General features: G+C 36.3%; 1 protein-coding gene across 1 annotated transcript in view; it reads right to left on the reverse strand.

Moving 5' to 3' along the window:
* Positions 1 to 18,273: 18,273 nt before the first annotated feature.
* diaph3 (diaphanous-related formin 3) overlaps positions 18,274 to 22,114 on the reverse strand; it is a 491,335-nt gene continuing 487,494 nt past the window's right edge. The window contains exon 29 of the mRNA XM_073825458.1: positions 18,274 to 21,006. Coding sequence (XP_073681559.1) covers positions 20,747 to 21,006 — 260 coding nt within the window. The 3' untranslated portion in view covers positions 18,274 to 20,746. The remainder of the gene's footprint in view (positions 21,007 to 22,114) is intronic.

Genomic DNA, 22,114 nt, shown 5'->3' on the forward strand with positions numbered 1-22,114 from the left:
ATCATGTAACATCTTTCGAAAGTAGTATTACTTTACTTATTACTTCCAGCCAACAGTAATTAGTTACACTACTAGTTAGTTACATTACTTTTTTATAGGTATACAGATACGTATGTAACCCCTCACACACGGGTCCTACCGCACAGTGTAGTGTTCATAACATAGACAGGGCGAGTGTATATCTAAAGTCTTTGGTGTTAATTTAGCCTCTAATTGATAACCTGTTACAAATCTGTACATATGAGTAAACCATGCATATGTAGATATTCTGTTGATTTGGGCTTATTGGTGAAGGAGCAACTTCTGATAAAATGTAAAAATACTTAATTATTATTGCAATTAAAATGCAGCAAAATAATATATTTTTTTATTTTAACCATTATACAGTAAGCAGGGTTGCCAGGTTTTCACAACAAAAACCTGCCAAATAAAATTAGCCCAATTGCATTTACTGTTAAAAATGTGTTTTGGGGGGTAAAATACATTTTATTTTTTTTTAATGTTTTTGGCATGGTTCACCTGGTAAAATTTGCATTCCAGGGGCTAAATATTGCGTTATTAGGCTTCGCTTCAGCCTGCGGACATGAAAAACAACCCGTGGCAACAGTGTTAAAGTAGTCCAACACGCCAAAAAAAAAAAAAAAAAAATTATATATATATATTTATTGAGAAAATTGCCTTTAAAATTGTCCAAATGAAGTTCTTAGCAATGCATATTACTAATCAAAAAATAAGTTTTGATATATTTATGGTAGGAAATTTTCAAAATATCTTCATGGAACATGATCTTTACTTAATATCCTAATCATTTTTGGCATAAAAGAAAAATGTATAATTTTGACCCATAAAATGTACTTTTGGCTATTGCCACAAATACACCCATGCTACTTAAGACTGGTTTTGTGGTCCAGGGTCACAAATCTGACGAAAATGTGTAAGTTTCCACTGATTAAAACTAGACTAAAATGCTCAGACATTTAGTCAACTAAAACTTGACCAAAACAGAAAAATTTGACTAAATATGATAAAAACTAAAAGTTACATTTGACACCAGACTAACACTAAATAAAAAATATCTGACAAAATTCCAGAATTCTTTGCTGAACAGAATGTTCAAACAAACAGCATTTATCTTTTGCCACATTACAAATGTCTATATTGTCACTTTTGATCAATTTAATAATTTAATGCATTTTTGTTGAATCAACACATTATTATTATTATTATTATTATTATTATTTATATATTTCTTACCCTAAACTCTGAATGGTTGTGCATCATATTTTCCAAACAAATATTAAGCAGCACAACAGTTTTCAACATCGAGAATAACTGGAGATGTATCTTGAGCAGTAAATCATCACATTCGAATGATTTCTGAAGGATCATGTGATACTGAACACTGGAGTAATGACTGCTGGAAATTCAGCTTTGCAACCCAAAAATAAATTGCATTTTAAACCGTTTTAAAACAGAAAACAGTTATTTTATATTGTAATATTATTTCACAACATTATAGTTAAAATGAAGCTTTTTTTGAGCATAAGAGCTCATTGAACTTCTTTCAAAAAAAAAAAAAAAAAAACTCAGTGATTAAGTCACATGTGGAATTGTTGTGTTGGTGGGAGACTGTACGTGCCACAGGACACAGGTAGCTCATCTAAGCTGTACCCTGGTGCTTGTACAGAGACTGAATCACAGGCTAATTGCACATGAATAGTCTATATGACTAACCAGAGAGGAGCAATTAGCCGCCCATTAAAGCCCGAACAGCAAACCAATCTTTGATTCACTGTCAATGCAACCGCTTCGCATTATTTGGAATATAATTAGCATACACGTTTCTTTCTCTTGTTTTTCTACCTCACCTTAGCATTGTGATCCAGGGGTAATTAGAAGCTCATTGTACCATTAATTCCTCACCAGCTATCCTCTACTGGAGCGTGAACGTGCATGCGTGCGTGTCAGACCAATACAACCTGTTAAAACATAAAAAACAAAATGAGAATTCCAGCCTGTAATGTATCATCTACTTAACCTGAGAAAATGTGAGTATTATAGCCTCGAACAGAGAGATTACGTGCTGTAGTAAACGCGACATGTTTTGCATGCTATAATGCCGAACGAAATCCTCGTAATAACCTTGTTGCGGCAAGTAATATTTCAAATGCATCAAATATGCTGTACTGCTGATAGTGCATTTAACGGCGACAGCTGAAAATATTCTCCCGTTACAAAGCATTGTTGACATCACGCTACTGCCGTAGACATGTATGGTTATACATATTAATGAGGCAGATTTGTTTATTCATCTCTTGTTTTACATAGCAGCTAAGAGAGAGAGAGAGGATTTTGAAATGACACTCGGGGTTCATAAATTAGATCAGACATCTCTTCGACTTGTTTTTCTAAAACTAGCCCCGTGGCCTGCTCCTTCCTCTCCATCTTAATTCCCCCTCATTAAGCTACTTCCATAGCAACTGTTTCTCTGCATACATAAAAACAAAAAAAAAAACATCATTGACACGTCTGCAATGTGTGTTTTGATTTTATGCCGCCGCGCCGTTCTCTGTGCGTTTTTCACTAATCCAGAGCTCTTGGCAAATTACGTCTGTTAAATATTAAGAGTATCTATAAACTTTAGGGGCAAGTGGAGAAGGTGGTGCAGTGATTTGATATGCAGTTTGTCACAGTGACTGTTATTTAGATTAGGAGTTGCCACAGCGGTGAATAACAACAACAGAGGATTTTTTTTCCCTTACATTCTCTGATCTGTTGCTCTGTTTCTTTACGCCGCTTGCTGGAAAAAAAACACAGAACGTCTTTACTCCATACTCAGCTAATGAGAAGTTCCTCCTCACTGTTATTTATATGTCAGTTTGTGGCCGTTTAATAAAAATAACACAGTGCGGGTAACACGAGCACCGAGATATTTCAAAACTCAGGTTTGTGCAATGGTAATAGCAGTGACATGTTTTGGAGAGTGTAAACAAAAGCACCTCGGTGCACCGTGAAAGAATGTCACTTGGAAATGAATCTTTGAGACCTAACCACTGCTGATTAAAGGGATATGCATAGTCTATGTTTAGACAAAAATAAACATTTGGTCAAATTCAGCATATCTTTTGTTATATGGAATATGCGGAATTTTAAAGAATCTGCAGCTCTTTTCCATACAACGACAATTCATACATGACTCCCGAGCTGGAAAAAAAAAGAACAAAAAGCATAATGAAAGTAGGAAATATTACCCTTGCAATTTATATATATATATATATATATATATATATATATATATATATATATATACACACACACACACACATTTGTGGTCAAAAGTTTACATACACCTTGCACAATCTGCAAAATTTTAGCAAAATGAAAGGAAACAAACTAAATTCATGTTAATGTTTTATTTAGTACTGACCCGAATAAGATATTTCACATACAGTAGATGTTTACATACTGTATAGTCCACAAGAGAAAATAATAGTTGAATAGTTGTTCATGAGTCCCTTGTTTGTCCTGAACAGTTAAACCGTCCACTGTTTTTCAGAAAAATATTACAGGTCCCACAAATTATTTGGTTTTCCAGCATCTTTTAAGTATTTGAATCCTTTCCAACAATAACTGTATGGTTTTGAGATCCATCTTTTCACACCGAGGGACTTATACGCAACTATTAAAAAATGTTCCAACACTCAGTGATGCTCCAGAAGGAAAAATGATGCATTAAGAGCCAGAAGGTGAAAACTTTTTGGAATTTGAAAATCAGGGTAAAATGAACTTACTTTGTCTTCTGGGAAACATGTAAGTATCTTCTCTAGCCTCTGAAGGGCAGTACTAAATTAAAAAAAATATGATATTTAGGCAAAATAAGAAAAATGTACACATCTTCATGCTGTTCAAAAGTTTTCACCCCTGGCTCTAAATGCATCATGTTTCCTTCTGGAGCATAAGTGAGCATTTAAACCTTCTCTAATTGTTGCATACGAGTCTTTTAGTTGCCCTCAGTGTGAAAAGATGGATCTCAAAATGATACAGTCATTGTTGGAACAGGTTCAAATACACAAAAGAGGCTGGAAAACCAAATACTTTGTGGGACCTAAAGGATTTTTCTGAAGAACAGTGGGCAGTTTAACTGTTCAGGACAAACAAGTGACTCATGAACAACCTCTAAAAAATAAAATAAAAAATTAGCTATGGATCATCCAGGAAACAACAAAGCATTAAGAATCAAGCGTATGTAAACTTTTGAACAGGGTCGTTTTTTATCAGTTTAACTGTTATATTCTGTTGTGGACTTTAAGCAAATGTCTTTTTACGTGAAACATCCCTTTCAGGTAAGCACTAAATAAACAATGACATGCATTTTGCATGATCCCTCTTATTTTGGTAAAATAATTAACATTTAGCAGATTCTGCAAGGTGTATGTAAACTTTTGACCACAACTGTAGTGTTTCTAAGTCATATTATAACTTTGTCAAAAGAATAGCTCAAAATGTAAATAATTAACTTAAACAGGACCCTAAAAATAAATGACAACTATAAATGTTCATGTGTATAGACCCATTAACAGTAAAACAGTACAAAAAAATTCAGTAAAAAAGTAAAAATGATAGAAAATATAAATCTTTGCAAAACATCATGTGGATTAGTGTCTAAGAAGTTGACATTGTATTCTTTTCTACTCACTATTGCAATACTATTAGATAGTAACCATATGACTATTAACAGAATAAAATAATTGTAACCAATGTCAAATTTTGTGATTTTTATATTTATTGTATTATTAATTCATGTGTTTGCAACCCTTTGAGGTCCCCAGACTTGATAGACTATATCTATTTTGGTCAACATGAACTGTCTTTCAATAGACAAAGGATTCTTCAGGTTTTCTTTTGTGTTCCATGTTAAAAAGAACATACAGTTTCGGAGTAAAGAATAAGTACTATTTCTTAAAAACATGAAGCAATACATTGTTTTCATTGTAAAATGATGAGATAAGATAAAACAGAATACGGCAGGATGAGCAAACCTCAGGAGGTGCGCGAGGGAGGAACTTGGTTGAAGCGGAGCCATTTGGGGTCAAGACATGATGCCAGTCGGGACTCAGAGACTCCGGTGTTCGGGCCAGCCGCATACAAACAGGTCTAGTTTAACACGATAAGTAGATTTACACCTCAACCCTTCCTACAAAGCGCCGAGAGAGACAGAGAGCCGTAGAAGAGAGTGAGGTAATACAACATTTTTTACAACCTTTCTCATTCTCAGTCTGAAGACTTAACACAAGGTCAAAGAGTCGACACCATTTCTACTTCACATTACATCACACCGCTGTCTCAGAGGACACGAGGGGAAAGAGAGCTGAAGGAAATGACGAAGGGGAGAGTGAGACAGTGTGACTGAAAGTGAGATACATACCTATATTCGACATCATGTCCTGAGACATGTCCAGGCTTGTTTAACATGGTGTGAAATCATCAGCAGGAATATCTTGATCGGCTGAAGTCAGATCCAGACAGTGTGACTGTTTTTTTCTCTGTCCTTTACATTCGTTGCTTGTCAGAATGTGTGATATAACCCAGTGAGATCATGGGAAACCAAATCTGTGCAACACCAATGCTTTTTAATGTCAGACTGTACCATATACATCTTGGTCACAGCTGACAGCACTGATTTTACATTTTCAAACGCACCACTCTCACACCCTCACTGACAAGCAAACTTTAAATGGAAACAAACTCAAGTAAGCCTTAACATGAACACTAATTACATGTTCAGTTATGTGTTTTACAATTTTTGTTACATAAATGAACAAGCAAGTATAAAAATGTTTAGTCAGGGTTTTCCAAACTTGGGTTCTTACGTTGATAAAAAGATAGTAATTCATAAAATAATACAAATTTTAAATTAACTAAATATTACAATAAATAAACATGAGCATTAACTGACATCGGAGAACAATAAACATTCAAATGTGTTATTAAATTACTCAAATATTAACTTTTAAACCTCAGTAAATATTTTGGGTGAAAAAACGTATTATTAGAATTATCTATATTGTGCTGCCAAATATTTTTTTGGAACCTGTGATACTTTTCACATTCTTTGATAAATAAAACGTTAAAAAGAACAGCATTTATTCAAAATATAAACACTTTCTAACAATTTAAGTCTTTGCCATCACCTTTTTTTTAATCAATTTAATACAACCTTGCTGAATAAACATTCATTTCTTTCAAAAAAAAAGAGAGAATAAAAATGTACTGACCCCAAAGTTTTGAACAGTAGTGAATTTTCTTCAATTCTATTTCTTTTTAAAATAAATGCTGTTCTTTTAAACTTTTTATTCATCAAGGAATCCTGAAAAAAATTATCACAGGTTCCCAAAAAATATTAAGCAACACAACTGTTTCCAGCACTAATAATAAATCAGTATATTAAAATGATTTCTGAAGAATAACGTGACACTGAATACTGGAGTAATGATGCTAATAAATACAGCTTTGATCACAGAATTTTTTTTTTTTTTTTTACGTCGTAATATTTCACACTATACATTTTTTTTCTGTATTTTTGATCAAATAAATGCAGCCTTGATGAGCATTAGAAACTTACTTAAAATACATAAAAAAACGTACAGATCTCACACTTTTGACTGGCACTGTATGTGTGTGTATATATATGTATATTGACTGCTGGATTTGCCCTTGATGAAAAAAATAGTATTCCTCAAAATTGTTGCGGGGAAAAAAAGGCCCCCAGCTCAAGAGATAATTAAATTTTCCCATTGTGTAACGTTTTAAGGAACGAGCCAATTGACATGATCCTAATTCTACAGCTCCGGTATTAAACAAGGCATTCGCCAACATAGATTGATTAATCATTCTACTGATGTGAAGTATTTATCATCGGTAGATGATCTGCCACAGTCATTCTTTGGCCTGGAATGTGATCTCTGGACAGTTTAATTAAAATACAATATAATAATGTGAAACTGTCGCTTTGCAGCACTAAATGAAGAATACAATGACAAAGCGCTTAAGCCGAACAGTCAGTTGTTGTTTTCTCTGGAGTTCATCAAGCGTTTTTTGTTGTTATTTTATGAGCGCTGATTGTTTGCATATTACCTCAAACATAATTGCCATGAAAAGTCTGAATGAAGGAAATAGTTTTAATGGATCTTAAACAGTAATTAGAGAATGCTCACAGCTCGTCTGTTGAGACGTGTGCATAAACGGCTCTCTGTTGTGACTCTTGGTGAGGGCAGGGACCTCCCCCGTCATTAAAAAGACTCACAAACAGGATAATGAATCCCGGAAGACCCTCCGCATGGTTCCGCCCGCCCAGTCGCTGTCACTGCTACCATGGAGATCAAAGGCTGCCACTTTGTACTTGCACTCTGCTCCAAACACAATCTTTGAGTTATTCTCTCTCAGTCTAAGCTTTTATAAACCATAATCATAAAGAGCTTTTTGCTGAGGTAGATTAAACATGAATGGACCAGGTCTGTAATTTCAGATTTGGTCTTTGTGCTTCTTCCATTACCTAAATATAATAGCAGAACGTGATTATAAAGTACTTTAAATGCATATATACACAAAAATTTATTTTCATCCTCAGAAGAAAACCTTTTAGCTTTACATTTCCATTTTGCAAGTACAGTACGTACCTTATTTTTTAGGAGGAACACTCAGCAGATTTGCACCAGCAATCCAACAAGCGGAAAGTTCTTTAAAAAAAACTAAAGAAAATAATAACCAGCAAAAGCATCAGCAAAGACATTTATAATGTTACAAAAGATTTAAATGTCAAATAAATGCTGTTTTGTTACGATTTCTGAAAGACTGGAGTAATGACTGTGTACTGACCCCAAACTTTTAAATTGTAGTGTTAAAAAAAAAAAAACTTTAATAAATTATATATTTCACATAATGCTGCAAAATATAAATGTCAGTTGGTACTACATTAGTATAATACTGAAGGTTAAAATGAACTGATTTGTATACAAATGCTTAAATTACACCTATTGAAGTTTTTGTAATAATTAAGTTATAATTACATAATTAGATTCTCCTATCCGTTTTCTGAAATACAAACATTTAAATGGTGGCTGTCATAAAAACTTGACGGATTTATTGAAATGCTGCCCTCTAGAGTTAATTTTTCTAGCTGAATAACGAGTTTATGGTCAACAAATGTTTTTTCTGAGGTAATGTCATGTAAAGACATCAAAGATATTTCACATAAAATATGTTTATATATAGTCCACAAGAAAATATAATAGTTAGGGGGGGGGGGGGGGGGTGAAAACTTTTTGAATTTGAAGATCAGGGTAAATTTAACTCATTTTGTCTTCTGGGAAACATGTAAGTATCTTATGCAGCCTCTGAAAGGCAGCACCAAATGTAAAAAATAAGATATATAGCAAAATAAGAAAAATTTACACACATTCTGTTCAAAAGTTTTCACCCCTGGCTCTTAATGCATGGTTTTTCTCTCTGGAGCATTTGATCCTTCTGTAATAGTTGCATATGCATATAATAGTACTAAATGTGACCCTGGACCACAAAACTAGTAGCACAGGTATATTTGTAACAATAGCCAAAAACACATTGTAGGGGTTAAAATTATCGATTCTTCTTTTATGCCAAAAATCATTAGAATATTAAGTAAAGATTATGTTCTATGAAGATATTTTGTAAATTTCCTACCGTAAATATATCAAAACTTTTTTGATTAGTAATATGCATTGCAAGAACCTCATTTGGACAACTTTAAAGGCCTTTTTTTTTGCACCCTCAGATTCCAGATATTCAAATAGCTGTATCTCGGCCGAATATAACAAACCATACATTAATGAGAAGCTTATTGTATATGTATAATGTATATGTATAAATCTCACTTATGAATAGTTTTGTGGTCCAGTGTCACAAATAAACAATAACTGTATTTTGTATGATCCCTCTTATTTTGGCAAAATAATTAACATTTTACAGATTCTGAAAGGGGGATGTAAACTTTTGACCTCAACTGTACATATTAGTTCATACTGCTCCAGGTTCGAGTCCAGCGGTGGCCATCTACTGATCAAATTCCTTTTACTGTATCTCTCTTACACATTCCAGTTTCTCTGCGTCCTATAAATAAAGGCGAAAAGGCACATAAATTATACAAAAGACCAAGAGTGTTAGCATCTAATGCTGTTAACTGTCATTTTGTTCCAGGATCTTGTTGGCGGGTGATGTTGTGCCCTGTCTGTCATGCTGGCAGCACGCGGTGGCACGCTGGCCCGGTTCCATCACATGCGCTCCGGGCATTGTCCTTCCTGCACATCATCACAGACTCGCTCATGGTGATGTGACCTTGCAGAGTCAGGGCTTCCAGGCCAAAAACACCCTGAAATTCCCCGCCAGCACCCCCAACCGGACAAGAAACCCTTTCTCACAGTCCAAACCCCGTGGGAGAATGATTATCTTTCTGTCTGGAAAAGCACAGAAAAGGACAACCACCCTCCTCCCCCAACATCCGCCCTCAAACTTAAGCTTTGCTGACAGCCACTGACTCACACAGTGGCCACAGTCGAGTCTATTTATATGCTGCGGTTTGTGAGAAGGTCCTAACAGTTTGCAGATGATGGTGTGACACTTTCTAGATCCGAGTCTATTTGTACTCATTCTCACCTCTGTGTTGCTTTTAAGCAATTTTGAAGAAGCCTCGTCCTTTGAGGACACTTTGTAAGGTCTAATTTGCCCTTGTTTTCATGCACAGCAACAACTGGAGAGATTTTACCACAAGCCAAGGCTAGAGATTTGCACTAAATCACTCTGCATTTGCATGAACCAATAATGGGCATTCGGGTTAAAAAGGAGCTTAAGAGTTTGTTTCCTTACCTAAGACTTCTTTAAACTTCGCTCATCGCTTAAAAGCCAAAAAAAGCTCTTTCTTAAAGAACACCATGGCCTCTATCAGCGATTGAGGCCATCTTTTCTCAAAGGGCCTGTCCTTGAGATAGAAATAGACCAGGAACTGTTGAGAAAAGAGAAGGTGCTGGATTATCCTGAATCCGACGCAATCACGTTGGAGCAGGTGACTCAGCTGCTCAGCTTGGCGAAAGCCTCTGATGGATTCGCTTGCCCCCTTACAGTAAGACCGCCAAGAACGGACACAAGTGCCATTTCAAGGTGAAAACCTTTCTGGAGTCAAGCAAAGAGAAAAAGAGTGAGAAGGAACAAGAGAAGGTGCAAACTCTTTCCATTTTTGGTGAAAAGGATCCGCAAGGCATGATGTGAAAGAGACAAGTGAGACGAAAACCCCGGGAAGAGAGAAGGTCAAAGTGCTGGGTGGAAAATGATTTGTGAGAAAGGATTTGGGACAACAGACGCAAATAGAGAAAAAGGAGACTCGCTGTGAGAGGAAGAAGATCAGTGCAGCACACTTAAGCTCAGGATGTCTGGCAGAGCATGGAGATAGAGATATGGCAAAAAGTGCCAAGCCTTCTGTCTGCTTTTGGCTCCCACAAGAGCAAAACTCCCTGCAGACTTGTTACAATACCCGACAAAAGACCTCTTCCAAACCAAGGAGGACTAAAGTATTATTAGAAACAGAATTTTGTTTCCAGGGACATGTACTCGATGGGCGCTTCATGATTAGGATGAGAAGAGGGAGTGTGTGTGTGTATGTATGTGTGTGTGTGTGTGTGAGAGACTGAAATAGAGAGAGTCTTCAGGAGGAGTCCACTTTGGAGGGCAGTCTCTCTTAATCTGCTGAATTGAGAGAGGTGAGCTACTTAGTTTTGTCAGGAGTAATTTCCACAGTTTTCCTGGACTGAAGTTCCTGTTAGTGTAGTGGATGAAGAGGCGACCACACTCAACCCGCTGTAATTAAAACACACGCACACACACACAAACACACACACAGGTTACCTGGTGAGAAAAGAACAGATAATCTGCAACTCATTAATAAATACAGCATAGCTTCTCACTTAAATATGTGAATACCTCAATGGGTTGAGATGTCACTAACCTTGCAAACTTTGCCAAATCCAGTACCAATATTTACATCCTCAGCAATGCTGACTGTGTCAAAATGTCGTCTTGTAAACAGAACTGTTTCCAGTTGGACGGATAAAAATGTTTGTGTCCTCACTTCAGACAGTTGCTTGAAACTAGCCAATTAGACTACATTTTATTAGATTGAGTCTAGGTACCATTTCCTAAAATCAATTCAAATTTAAAGGGAGTAGATATAAAGGGGGAGTTCAGCCAAAACTGAAAAGTCTTTTATTAATTACTCGCCCTCTTGTTATTCCAAACCCGTAAGACCTTTGTTCATCTTCAAAACACAAATTAAGATATTTTTGATAAAATCAGAGAGCTTTCTGACCCTGCATAGACAATGCAACTACCATGTTTACTCTCAGAAAGGCAGTACGGAGATTGTTAAAATAGTAACACCAGTGACATCTGTACCTTCTTTATTTGGACCAACAAGCATGTTCGAACCACAAGCCATAGGTACAATTTTTTTTTTTTTGCAAATATGTGATGTATACCTAATGCAGCTTTAGGTTTCCTCTGTGAACCCACTATTTCCTAAGAATGTGTCAAATAATGTAGACTGACATTGTTCTAATTACTTTGTTAAATAATACAGAATGTAACCTGGGATTGCTTCAACCCACAGACATCAAAAACAACAGCAGATTTGGCAAAACAGATGGTAGCGCTAGCTAACTTGCTCAAGTACTCCTCTCTGTGCCAATCACAAGAGGCTTGGCCAGCTGACCAATCAGAGTAAGTTTATGGAAGGGATGGGATTTACAGACATTATGCTCAAAGCTGTTTTCAACAAATCATTTTAAAATCATTGACAAATGACTGTGTAAATGTATATTCTGAGAATTTTTCATTTTCTGACCTTAGATGCATTTAAACCTGTTGTAGAGGACTCCAACACAAAATCAGGACACACTCTTTAAAATCTATCTTTTTAGTTTTTGTCTTTTTTAAATGCTATTCTTGTTTGAAAGCTTTGAAAAAGTTTATAAAGCCTTAAGATTTAAAGGTAAACAGATTGAACAAGATCAAACAATAGATAACTACACCAGCTAACTTTTGCTTTCTGATTTTGGATTTGATCAATATTTTCGACCACCCTCTGTATGGGTATGGGGTGAGGATTCATCCTAGTAATCAGAGTTTAACCGTCTTAATTCACATCTGCCTCACTCTCCCCATCTCCAATTAAACCCGAGCAGACTGCAATCTGCCACACAATATGCTTTGTTTCCCTTTAAATTATACACACAACCGCACAACTGTTCAATAAAGAAAATGCATCTCTCCCCCCACCTTCCCCGATCTCGTTTTTTGTTGTTGCCTGGAGGAACGGCTTTGCGATGGCAGCTTGAGATGCATCAATGCATGTTCAAAAACCAACAGATGTCTGTTTCTCTTTCTCTAGTTGGACAGTCTGTGTTCGTCCTGGTTGCTACAGTTAGAGAACAGCCAGACCTTCACATTGTTATTGAGGACCGTCTGTCAAATAGATTCACATCCAACAGCCGAGATAGCAGAGAGAATAATAGAAACCGTCGTAATAAAAAGCACACAAACAGAGTGGGGGGAAAAAGTACATACTGTAATAACGACAATAAAAAAGCCATTTCAAGTGATTTGAAAGATAATTAACAAAGAAGAATGAAACGCACATGTATCTACACAAACAAGCCTTCGTTCTCAGTCGGCCTGATATCGGGATGCAGAGAAGAACCAATGTTTTGGCTGTGACCCTTTAACCCCTTTTGATCTCCTTGTTGGCTGACAGCTTGAATTAAAGAAGAAGGGAACTATCTTGTTTGCTTCATAGGCTAGTGTTGGCCGCTACTCGGGCAGAACTACATTCAGCAGAATTTCATATCCTCTGTCTCTCCGGTTGTGTCCTATTAAGCTAGGAAAAAAGGCAATGGGATTGGGTGATTTCTTGTGTTCCTGTCTTTTTGGAGTAGGGCGAGAGCAGACGAGCGAGAGAGAAAGAGGCAGTTCATAAAAAAATAAAGAAGCAGAGAGCAAAGAACACGGGACAAAGAAGCACAGAACATCCTCTCTCGGGGTTACGCTCGTGGCGGCAGTGGATCATTTAGAGGGGAGATGGTGAGAGTGAGCGCCTGTCTGATGCTACAACAGAGGGGAACGAGGAAGGCCGTGCTTCATTAGCATTGCTTTTGCTGGAGCTGTCCGTGGTGCTGATCGGAGCTGTGATCCTGCTAAGGGCAGCGTGGCACACACCGCCCGCAGAGAGCCCGACGTTTCGGACGACTACACGCAAATAAAAAGCGTGGAGGAGAGGAATCGGCGTTCTTTGGAAAGTGGACGTATGACTTTGCGGCTTTGGACATGGATGCAAACCGATATGATTTAATTTCGGCATAAAGAGCTATTTGAACTGAACTGACAGGGCCTGTTGTTGTGATTGGCTTTTATCCTCTGGTAACTGTGGGGTCAGTTTAGGCTGCAGAAAGCGCGCTGAATGTACACAGGGTATTTAAATGGAGGTTTGGTGAAGGGGATTATTGTCTATTATGTTGTTTTCTGGGTTATTGGTTTCAAAGAATACCAATATGGTCTCTTTTTAGACTCATTCAATTCGACCGCTGGGCGATGTTATCTTTTATGTCATCTATTTGTGAATCCAACCTGTGGCTTAGAGCAATTCACAAATACTTGAGCTCAATTGCAAAAACTAGTGAGCAAATTGACAAGTATGTAAGACTAAATGTAGGTAACAATATGCAGCCTGCTAAGGGAACTTGCTCTAGGTTAGGTAACTCTCATTCTAAAATGGATAGTTGACAAGCCCCAAGATCAATATTTTAGAATACATTTATGTACACTACAGTTTGGGATAGAATTATTTATGCTTTTATCTTACGCTGAACCAAGCTGCATTTATTTGATTAAAAATACAGTTAAAAACTGTGTAGCGTCTGGACCATTCAGACATAGTTATTTGTTACATTTAACAAATTATCCTTAAAACCAACAAGCCAACTTTAGGTTGGCGTTCTAGAAACAACCCCCAATTCGACAAACATTAAGGAAACTGGGCCTTAAGGGCTCAGTTGCCAGGGCAACTAGCTGATAACATCAGTTTTACGATGCAAAGGAATGCAGGTAGACCAACAAAAACGAAAGACATTTGGCCTGTTGAAATGGACTCTTCCCTAATTCATAGGAAAACCTTCCTATGAATGAACACACACACAGCCTCAAATCACTGTGCATATTATTGCGGTTTATGTATCTTGTCTTTTGTATTGTGTAATGTCTTTATGCATGTGTTAAGATAGATATTGATATATATATATATTATGTAGATATATTATGTATGTGTCATGTTTGGTATCTCTGAATTCGTATTTTGATGATCTAAAAGATGATGCAAATTATATGTTGATACACATGTAACATATTACAGTTTCGAGAATCTGTAATAGTATTGCAGGAATACTCAATCCTGGCACACATGTAAATTGCCTTGCTTTCAGACAAAGAGTCATAAAAGTTTACATTATCTCCAAATCTCCCGCTTGGAATTCAGCCTCTCTCATTGGTCAAGTCCACTTTGAGAGGTGTGACTCTTCCTAGAATATAAAAGGACTCACACACAGTCCGCCCACGTTCTTCTAAAAACTTGATTGCTGCTTGTTGGGAGGGCCTCCACAGGCCCAGGCCCAGAGGGGGGCCTCAACATATGGAGCTGTGTGGTCTCTCCCCAGTCTAGAAGACTCAACCACACAGAGTCAGACTACTCCCACTGGAGTTCATTTCACCCAACCATGGAACTTATCATCATGAAAATGACCACGATCAGACATCTCTCTATCTTCACTCCTGGCCGTCCCTGGATCCCCAGCTCTGAAGTGCGGCCTGCAGTTCCTCAGGACTGCTTACACAGGAGAGAGACCTCTCCTAACCTCAACAGAGTCAAGAACAACCTTGGAGTTTCAAGAAATTGCAACTCCGGCCATCAAATGGAACCATCCAGGACTTCTTCAGAGGCTCCAGGAGACTCTCGTTCGGATGCAAGTATCGTTTCTTCCACTAAACAGAGGTTTTGTGTAAGCTATCGTATACGGTTCTTTGAATTAGAAACTTATGGTTCTTTTAGATGGTCAGCTCAGCCTCACGCCCTTTTCCTGTACTGTTCTAACCATCCTCCTACCCGACCCTGTATGAGTGAGTATATGTTTGTTTGTTTAGATTAGTTATATGTTAGTCGTTAGTTAATAAAACTCTTGTGCACAAATTCTCTGAGTCTCTGATTCTGCCTTGCAAATTAATGTCCCTTTACGATTTCCGATCGAGCTACATGCTCTAATGCATTATTACTGTAAGAATGTTATTTTTCTGTGGCCAAGAAAATATCATTGCTTAGGGTTGATACGAAATTACCCTGTATGTTCGCTAGACGAACAGATTACTTGATGGCGATTTAATCCCGCTACAGTTTCTACTAGCGGCTGATATAAATAATGGTAATTAATCAAAATGAATTGTAATTATTTATATACATTTCCCTTTTGAGCTAAATTCACTACAACTGTAATCTTGTGAAATATTACAATTTAAAATACACTACCAGTCAAAGGTTTTTAAACAGTAAGATTTTTCATGTTTTTTTTTAGGAAATCTCTTCTGTTCACCAAGCCTACATTTATTTGATCTAAAATACATCAAAAGCTGTAATACTGTGAAATATATTTTTTTACTATTTAAAATAACTGTTTTCTATTTAAATATATTTTAAAATGTAATTTACTCCTGTGATCAAATGTCACACGATCCTTTCTGAAATCATTCTAATATGCTGATTTGGTGTTTAAGAGACATTTTATTATTAATTTGATCAATATTTAAAGCAGTATTTTTTTTCAGGATTTTTTGATGAATAGAAAGATCCAAAGATCAGCATTTATCTGAAATAAAAATCTTTTGTAACATTATACACTATACCATTCAAAATCTTGGAGTCGGTCTAATTTTCTTTACTTTTTATAGGTGAGAAACAATAGAAATTAATATTTTTATTTAGCAAGGATGCTTTAAATGGATCAAAAGACATTTGTAATGTTACAAACAATTTCCATTTCAGATGAATGCTGTTTTTTTTTTCTATTCATCAAAGAAACCTGAAAATAATTCTACTCAGTTGTTTTCAGTATAATAATAAATGTTTCTGAGCAGAAAATCAGAATATTAGAATGATTTCAGAAAAATCATGTGACTGGAGTAATGATGCTAAAAATTCAGTTTTGAAATCAGGAATAAATTACATTTTTAAATATATTCAAATACTAAACAGTTATTTTAAATAGTAAAAAACATTTTAAAAATCAAATAAATGCAAGCTTGGTGAGCAGAAGAAAAAAAAAACCTTTTGACTGGTAGTGTAATTGTTTTCTATTTGAAAATATTAAAGATAAAATATATTTCCATAAAACAGGAAACTATGATTAATTTTTGCAGGATCCTCTGAAGAACACAACTTTGAAAAGCTCAAAAGAACAGCATTTATTTGAAATAACATTTTTTTTTGTAAAAGTATCAGAGTATTTACACGTTTGATCAATTTAATGCCACCTCACGGAATAAAAATAAGAATTTAATAATAAAAAAGGCTAATAAAAGTCCTATGTTAGCCAAGTTTTTGAACAATAGTGTATAAATAAGGGACGTGGGCTTTTAACCCAAAAAAAATAAAATAAATAAAAGCATAAATAAAATAATAAAGAGAGTATGCCATGTCACACTGTGGGCAACTGCTGTCACTGCTTGACATGTCATGTCAATTACCCATGTATCTTCACGAAGATGGCATGCAATCTCTGTGGAAAACAACAACCAAAAAAAAAAAAAAAAAAAAAAAACTGAACCAGAAGGTTTACTATACATTTTTCTACATTTACTATGCTTTTTGAAGTATAAGTCAAATAAGTTCTAAATTCTAAAATGACTATTTTATCACAAATTTGTCAGGGCCATCTATTTTTGTTTGATCACTTCCCTATATTTCACATGACAAGCACTATTTGAATGCCATGTACACTTGCTGCCAATGGCAAGTTATCTGCTATCATTTTTTTATTTAATGTAACCAACATTCCCAAAATCTCTACCTAAGCTCATTGGAAATGTGTGCCTCTATATACATTTCTGCAAAATTAAAAATCATACCTATATGTACGAATCACTGCAGTTTCCAGTTAAAATTAACACTAAAGGTAGTAAGACTCTTCTTTTTCACACAAAGTATGATTTACAGGTACAGAGTTGTTATTAATAAAGCCTAATTCACACACAATTACTTGCAGAATTTTATGTTATGAATTAAAAACAAGTTTAACAACCCGCCCGATTTTAAAACATTTCATATGCATAATTCAGCAGGTTCAGGTAGCACACACGATACGGCGTTGCACTTGAGAGATGAAGAGCTCCGGTACGAGCCCTGTGAAACTACGGCTCGACAAAACAGCTCAAATCCAATTAAATATAATTTAAAAATTAAAAATTAAATCCAGTCAAAATACCACGGCTGCATCAAAACATGCACTTATATTTAACTTTAGCATTTGTTAACACTATCGGGTAGGTTTAGGGTTGGGTACGGAATACGTACCACAAGCAGCGTAATAAAAGCGGAGCAATGCGTGCCTGTACCAACACAAAAATGCACCACGGTCACGTATTGAATATGTGTTTTAGCACCACTATCTGGACATTGCACATTGAAACTGGTGCAAAATGTGCAGTAATTATGGTATTGCAGAAATGTATACAGATGCACGTATTTATGAGCCTACGTTGCTCAATCTAAATAACACCAGCGCCCTAGTGCTGTGAAGGGGCAAACCCACCTCCCCCATTTCCACTGGATTAATGAAACTAGAACAGACACCTTTGGAAACAGCATTAATTATTATTTACAAAACAATAAACGCTGTGATTGTGGGAAGCAGAGGCTTTCATCTCTCCAGGAGGTGCCAGCCTCCCTCCCTAACCTCAGCCTGGCTCTCAGGTAACCGTGCATAAAATGAGATTTCTGAATGAACGAGAAGATGCGCGAGAACATATGCACCCTTTTAATGAGGGAAACTGACTGAGAGAGTAAGTGGAACGAAATAAAAAAAGAAAGGAATTGGCATTCGTCTGTTTCGAAGCCAAACAAAAGACCGAGTTCTCTGCATCATTTTTCTTCTCCTTATTTTATTTGAAACATTTCACCAAAAGGATGTCACCGCAATAATGTCTATCCAATAACAGGAATGTTGTTTCAAAGAATCAAAAAAGGTGATGGGAGGAAGTCCAGGGAGAAACGAGAGAGACAGAGAGAGAGAACGAGATGTGATTTCACAGGTAATCTCATTCGGATGTCACGCCTGATTGAGAGCAGTAAAGAGGAAAATCACATCAGGAATAGCAGAACAGAAAACATCATGAGGAGGAATGTGAAAACTTGCCAATTAAACAACAAAAAAAAAAACACGTGCACACAACGAGACAAACACAAAAAGGAAATCGAATGTCTAACACACACACACAAAAAAGGAAACGTTATTTAGAAAAAGCAGCAAATCCGAGAACAAATGTGCAGAGAAGGAGTGTGCATTATATCACTGAGGTTTGCTAAGTAGTACAAATACTCCTGGCACTCAGGGATCTGCTGTCAGCGGCTCTCCTAATACAGAACCGCTGCTCTTGCATAGTACCGTCTCTCTTGAGGGGGACGAAACCCAGCTAATACATTTTTTTTTAATCTCAAAAATAGAAAACAGTGAGTACACAAGTAATAGCTTTTTAAGTATAAAGAATCCATGCATAATAAAACTTCTTAGGATTAATTTGATCACATATACATGAACACAAACAAAGGTCCAAAAGATTTACAATGAAAAAAAAAAAAGCGATTTATATTTAGAATAAACATTTTAAGATATAGCTGTTATTAAAGGGAACCCTGTATGGCTTAATATAACAAACAATGTCTCTTACTGAAATATGTAGTAGAAAATCAATGAAATAGTTGCGCTATTTAAAATATCCACATCATTATATACATATTTTGGACTGTAGGCGGCGCTATTATTTTGATTATGTAAAACGGTTGCACTCAGTGAGCTACTGCCACATCTGTTGTTTTTTTTTTTGTTTGTTTTTTTTACCACAGCACAATTTGGAATACACAACTTTAAAAATATAATACTGATATGATGACAATAGCTTCTGAAAGAGCTTATAGGATATAAGCGTAGGCTTAAACCAAATGCCATACCATTGATTTTTCTCACAAAGAGTCTAAACGCCTCTGGATATTGTGCTGGAAAAGTCCTTCAGTGGCTGCGGCTTCATGACAAGCATCTACATTGTATGTAAGCTCTTTCAGTAGCTGTAGTCTACTGAAAGCCTCAAAGGAATCAGGGCTGAAGTGGAGAGAACAAAGACGCGGGTCTTTAGAAAGTTTTATTCGTCCACAGACATCTTCCCATTCTTTTCTTATCGCTATGAAAGCAGTGAAGACTTACATTGCTTCTCTTGTTGCCCTCAGACTGAAAATTACAACCAAAAGCCAGACAATGTGGCATAGTATCAGTATTTTATTTTCCAAGTTGCTTATTCCAAGTTGTGTTGTGGTAAAGATAGCAACAGATAGTGCTAGAAGGTTTTTAGTGCAACCATTTTACATTATCAAAATAATGGTGCCCCTCATAATCCAAAATGTTTAAATGTTTAAAATGATGTGAATGTTTAAAATAACGTAAGTCTTTTACAGGTTTTCTACTGCATATTTTAGTAAGAGACATTATTTATGTTATTTTAAGTCTTAACACTGGGAAAAATGCTTTTCTTACTTAGATTTTGTCTTGTTTCTAGCCAAAATATAAAAAAAAAACAAAAAAAAAAAACTCTTAAATCAAGGATTTTCTAGACAAGTATATTATAGTCTTGTTTTCAGAAAAAAAGAAGTTAAAATTAAGTGAAATTTTGCCTGAAACAAGCAAAACAATTTGCCAATGGGGTAATTTTAGGTTGTTTTAAGCAAAAACTCACTTCATTTTGACTTATTTTTTCTGAAAACAAGACACTTTTCACTTGTCTAGAAAATCCTTCTTTGATTTAAATTTTTTTAAAGATATTTTGGCTGGAAACAAGACAAAAAATCTAAGTAAGAAAAGCATTTTTTTTGCAGTGAATACCTAGGGGTTCCTTTTGAAGATGCTAAAAAAAATTTTGTCATGTGAAAGCGGTAAAATGTGTGTGAATGCAGATACAAATTTGAACTGCTATCGCTCAAACGTCTGTGAAAATATGCATGTATGAGTGCCTTTTAAAGCCTTTTAAAGAGTAATAATTGGTCTGTTTATGACATAAAAAAAGACAAGTGCTTGGCCCAAAGGTCACTCTAAACCGTCGAGTAATTAGCTGCTTAATAAAAAACAGCGACGAGTTTTCATCCCGGACCCGACCAGCACAAAGACTTGCACGTCTGTGGACAACAAGTCTGTTGTTGGAAGGTAAAAGGGCAGAGGAGACGGATGGGAAAGGTTAATTGTTAAGACTTTTCCTATGCGCGTATGTGCGGCATTTATTAGCAAAAGGTGACTGCGAGCTTTGTGTTTCTTTTTTGTGTCCGTGTCACCGCTGAGACTACAGAGGTCAAACCCGAGAGGCGGTGATGTCATCACAGGGCACGCAGGCGGGCGAGCAAGGCCTCCACGTCCGTGTCACCATTGGATGAGCAAAGCGTCGAGGTTTGCTCTTTTTCCTTCTCTCGCTCTCTGGCTTTTTCTTTCTCCCTCTCGGGCCGTTGGGTCGGCCTGTGGGTTGCAGACGGATGGGGTTCACTCTCGTAATGAGGCTCCTTGCCAGTGGGTGCTCGTGTCGAGTTGAAATTGATATTCTGCCGCGACCGTGACCTTTGCAGAGGTGCCTTCATGTTTTCTGCAGGAGAGATGGGAGGGAGGGAGAGAGAGAGAGATAGGGAGAGAAAAAAAACAGGTTCTCATGAAAACGTTTATAAAAGTTAGCAGCTCTTTGAGGATGGGTCGTGCCGACACTGAAGTCATCAAAGAAATGAGAGAGGAAGGCGGAGAGCGATGCAGGCGACAGCATGACAACACAATAAAAATTAAATAGGCGTACACGTAGACACTCGCTCACCTCGGCACCGTCACCTCTCACCCTTTTTATTGCCGCCGCTGTTCTTCTAGCCTTTCCAGCACTAAATCTCTGATCTGTGATGTGGCGCAGGGGCTGGTGGGAAGCCGTCACACTGACTTAATGCTCTGCGCTGCTTCACTACCTCCGCACATCTACCTGAACAACTTAAACCCATCAGACTGATGCGACCTCCGACCGTCCTTCTCCTACTCATGCTGAAATCATAAGCAAGAACGCTTTGATTTCCCCCCCCCAATACATTAAAAAAAATACTTATTTACTTTTTTAATTATAGATTATTAGCATAACTTGACTAAAAAAAAGAAAAAAAACTGTGTTTTAAAAATCTTAATGTCTGTTTCCAGTAACAAAAATAAGTAATCGTGAGATACAACGTCAGAATTTACCAATATTATGTCTCACATTTGTGAAGAACAAAAAAAGAACAAAAATTACTGACCACAAACATTTAAATGGTAGTTTATATTGTTACAAAAATGTATATTTTAAATAAAAGCTGCTCTTTTTAACTTTTTATTTATTAAAGAATCCTGAAAAAATCTAACTAAATATTAAGCAGCTCAATTATTTTCAACATTGATGATAAATCCTCTCATGTGACACTGAAGACTGGAATAATTTTGCTGAAAATTCAGCTTTGCACCAATAAATTACATTTTTAAATATATTCACATAGAAAACAGTTATTTTACAGTGAAATAATATTTCACAATATTACTGTTTTTCCTGGATTTTTGATCAAATAAACGCAGCCTTGATGAACATAAGAATCTTCTTTAAAAACATTACAAATCTTACTGATCCCAGACTTTTCAACAGCAGTGTGTGTATATATATATATATAATATATATATATATATATATATAT

This window comes from Garra rufa, chromosome 20, assembly GCF_049309525.1.
Source record: "Garra rufa chromosome 20, GarRuf1.0, whole genome shotgun sequence".
NCBI lineage: Eukaryota > Metazoa > Chordata > Actinopteri > Cypriniformes > Cyprinidae > Garra > Garra rufa.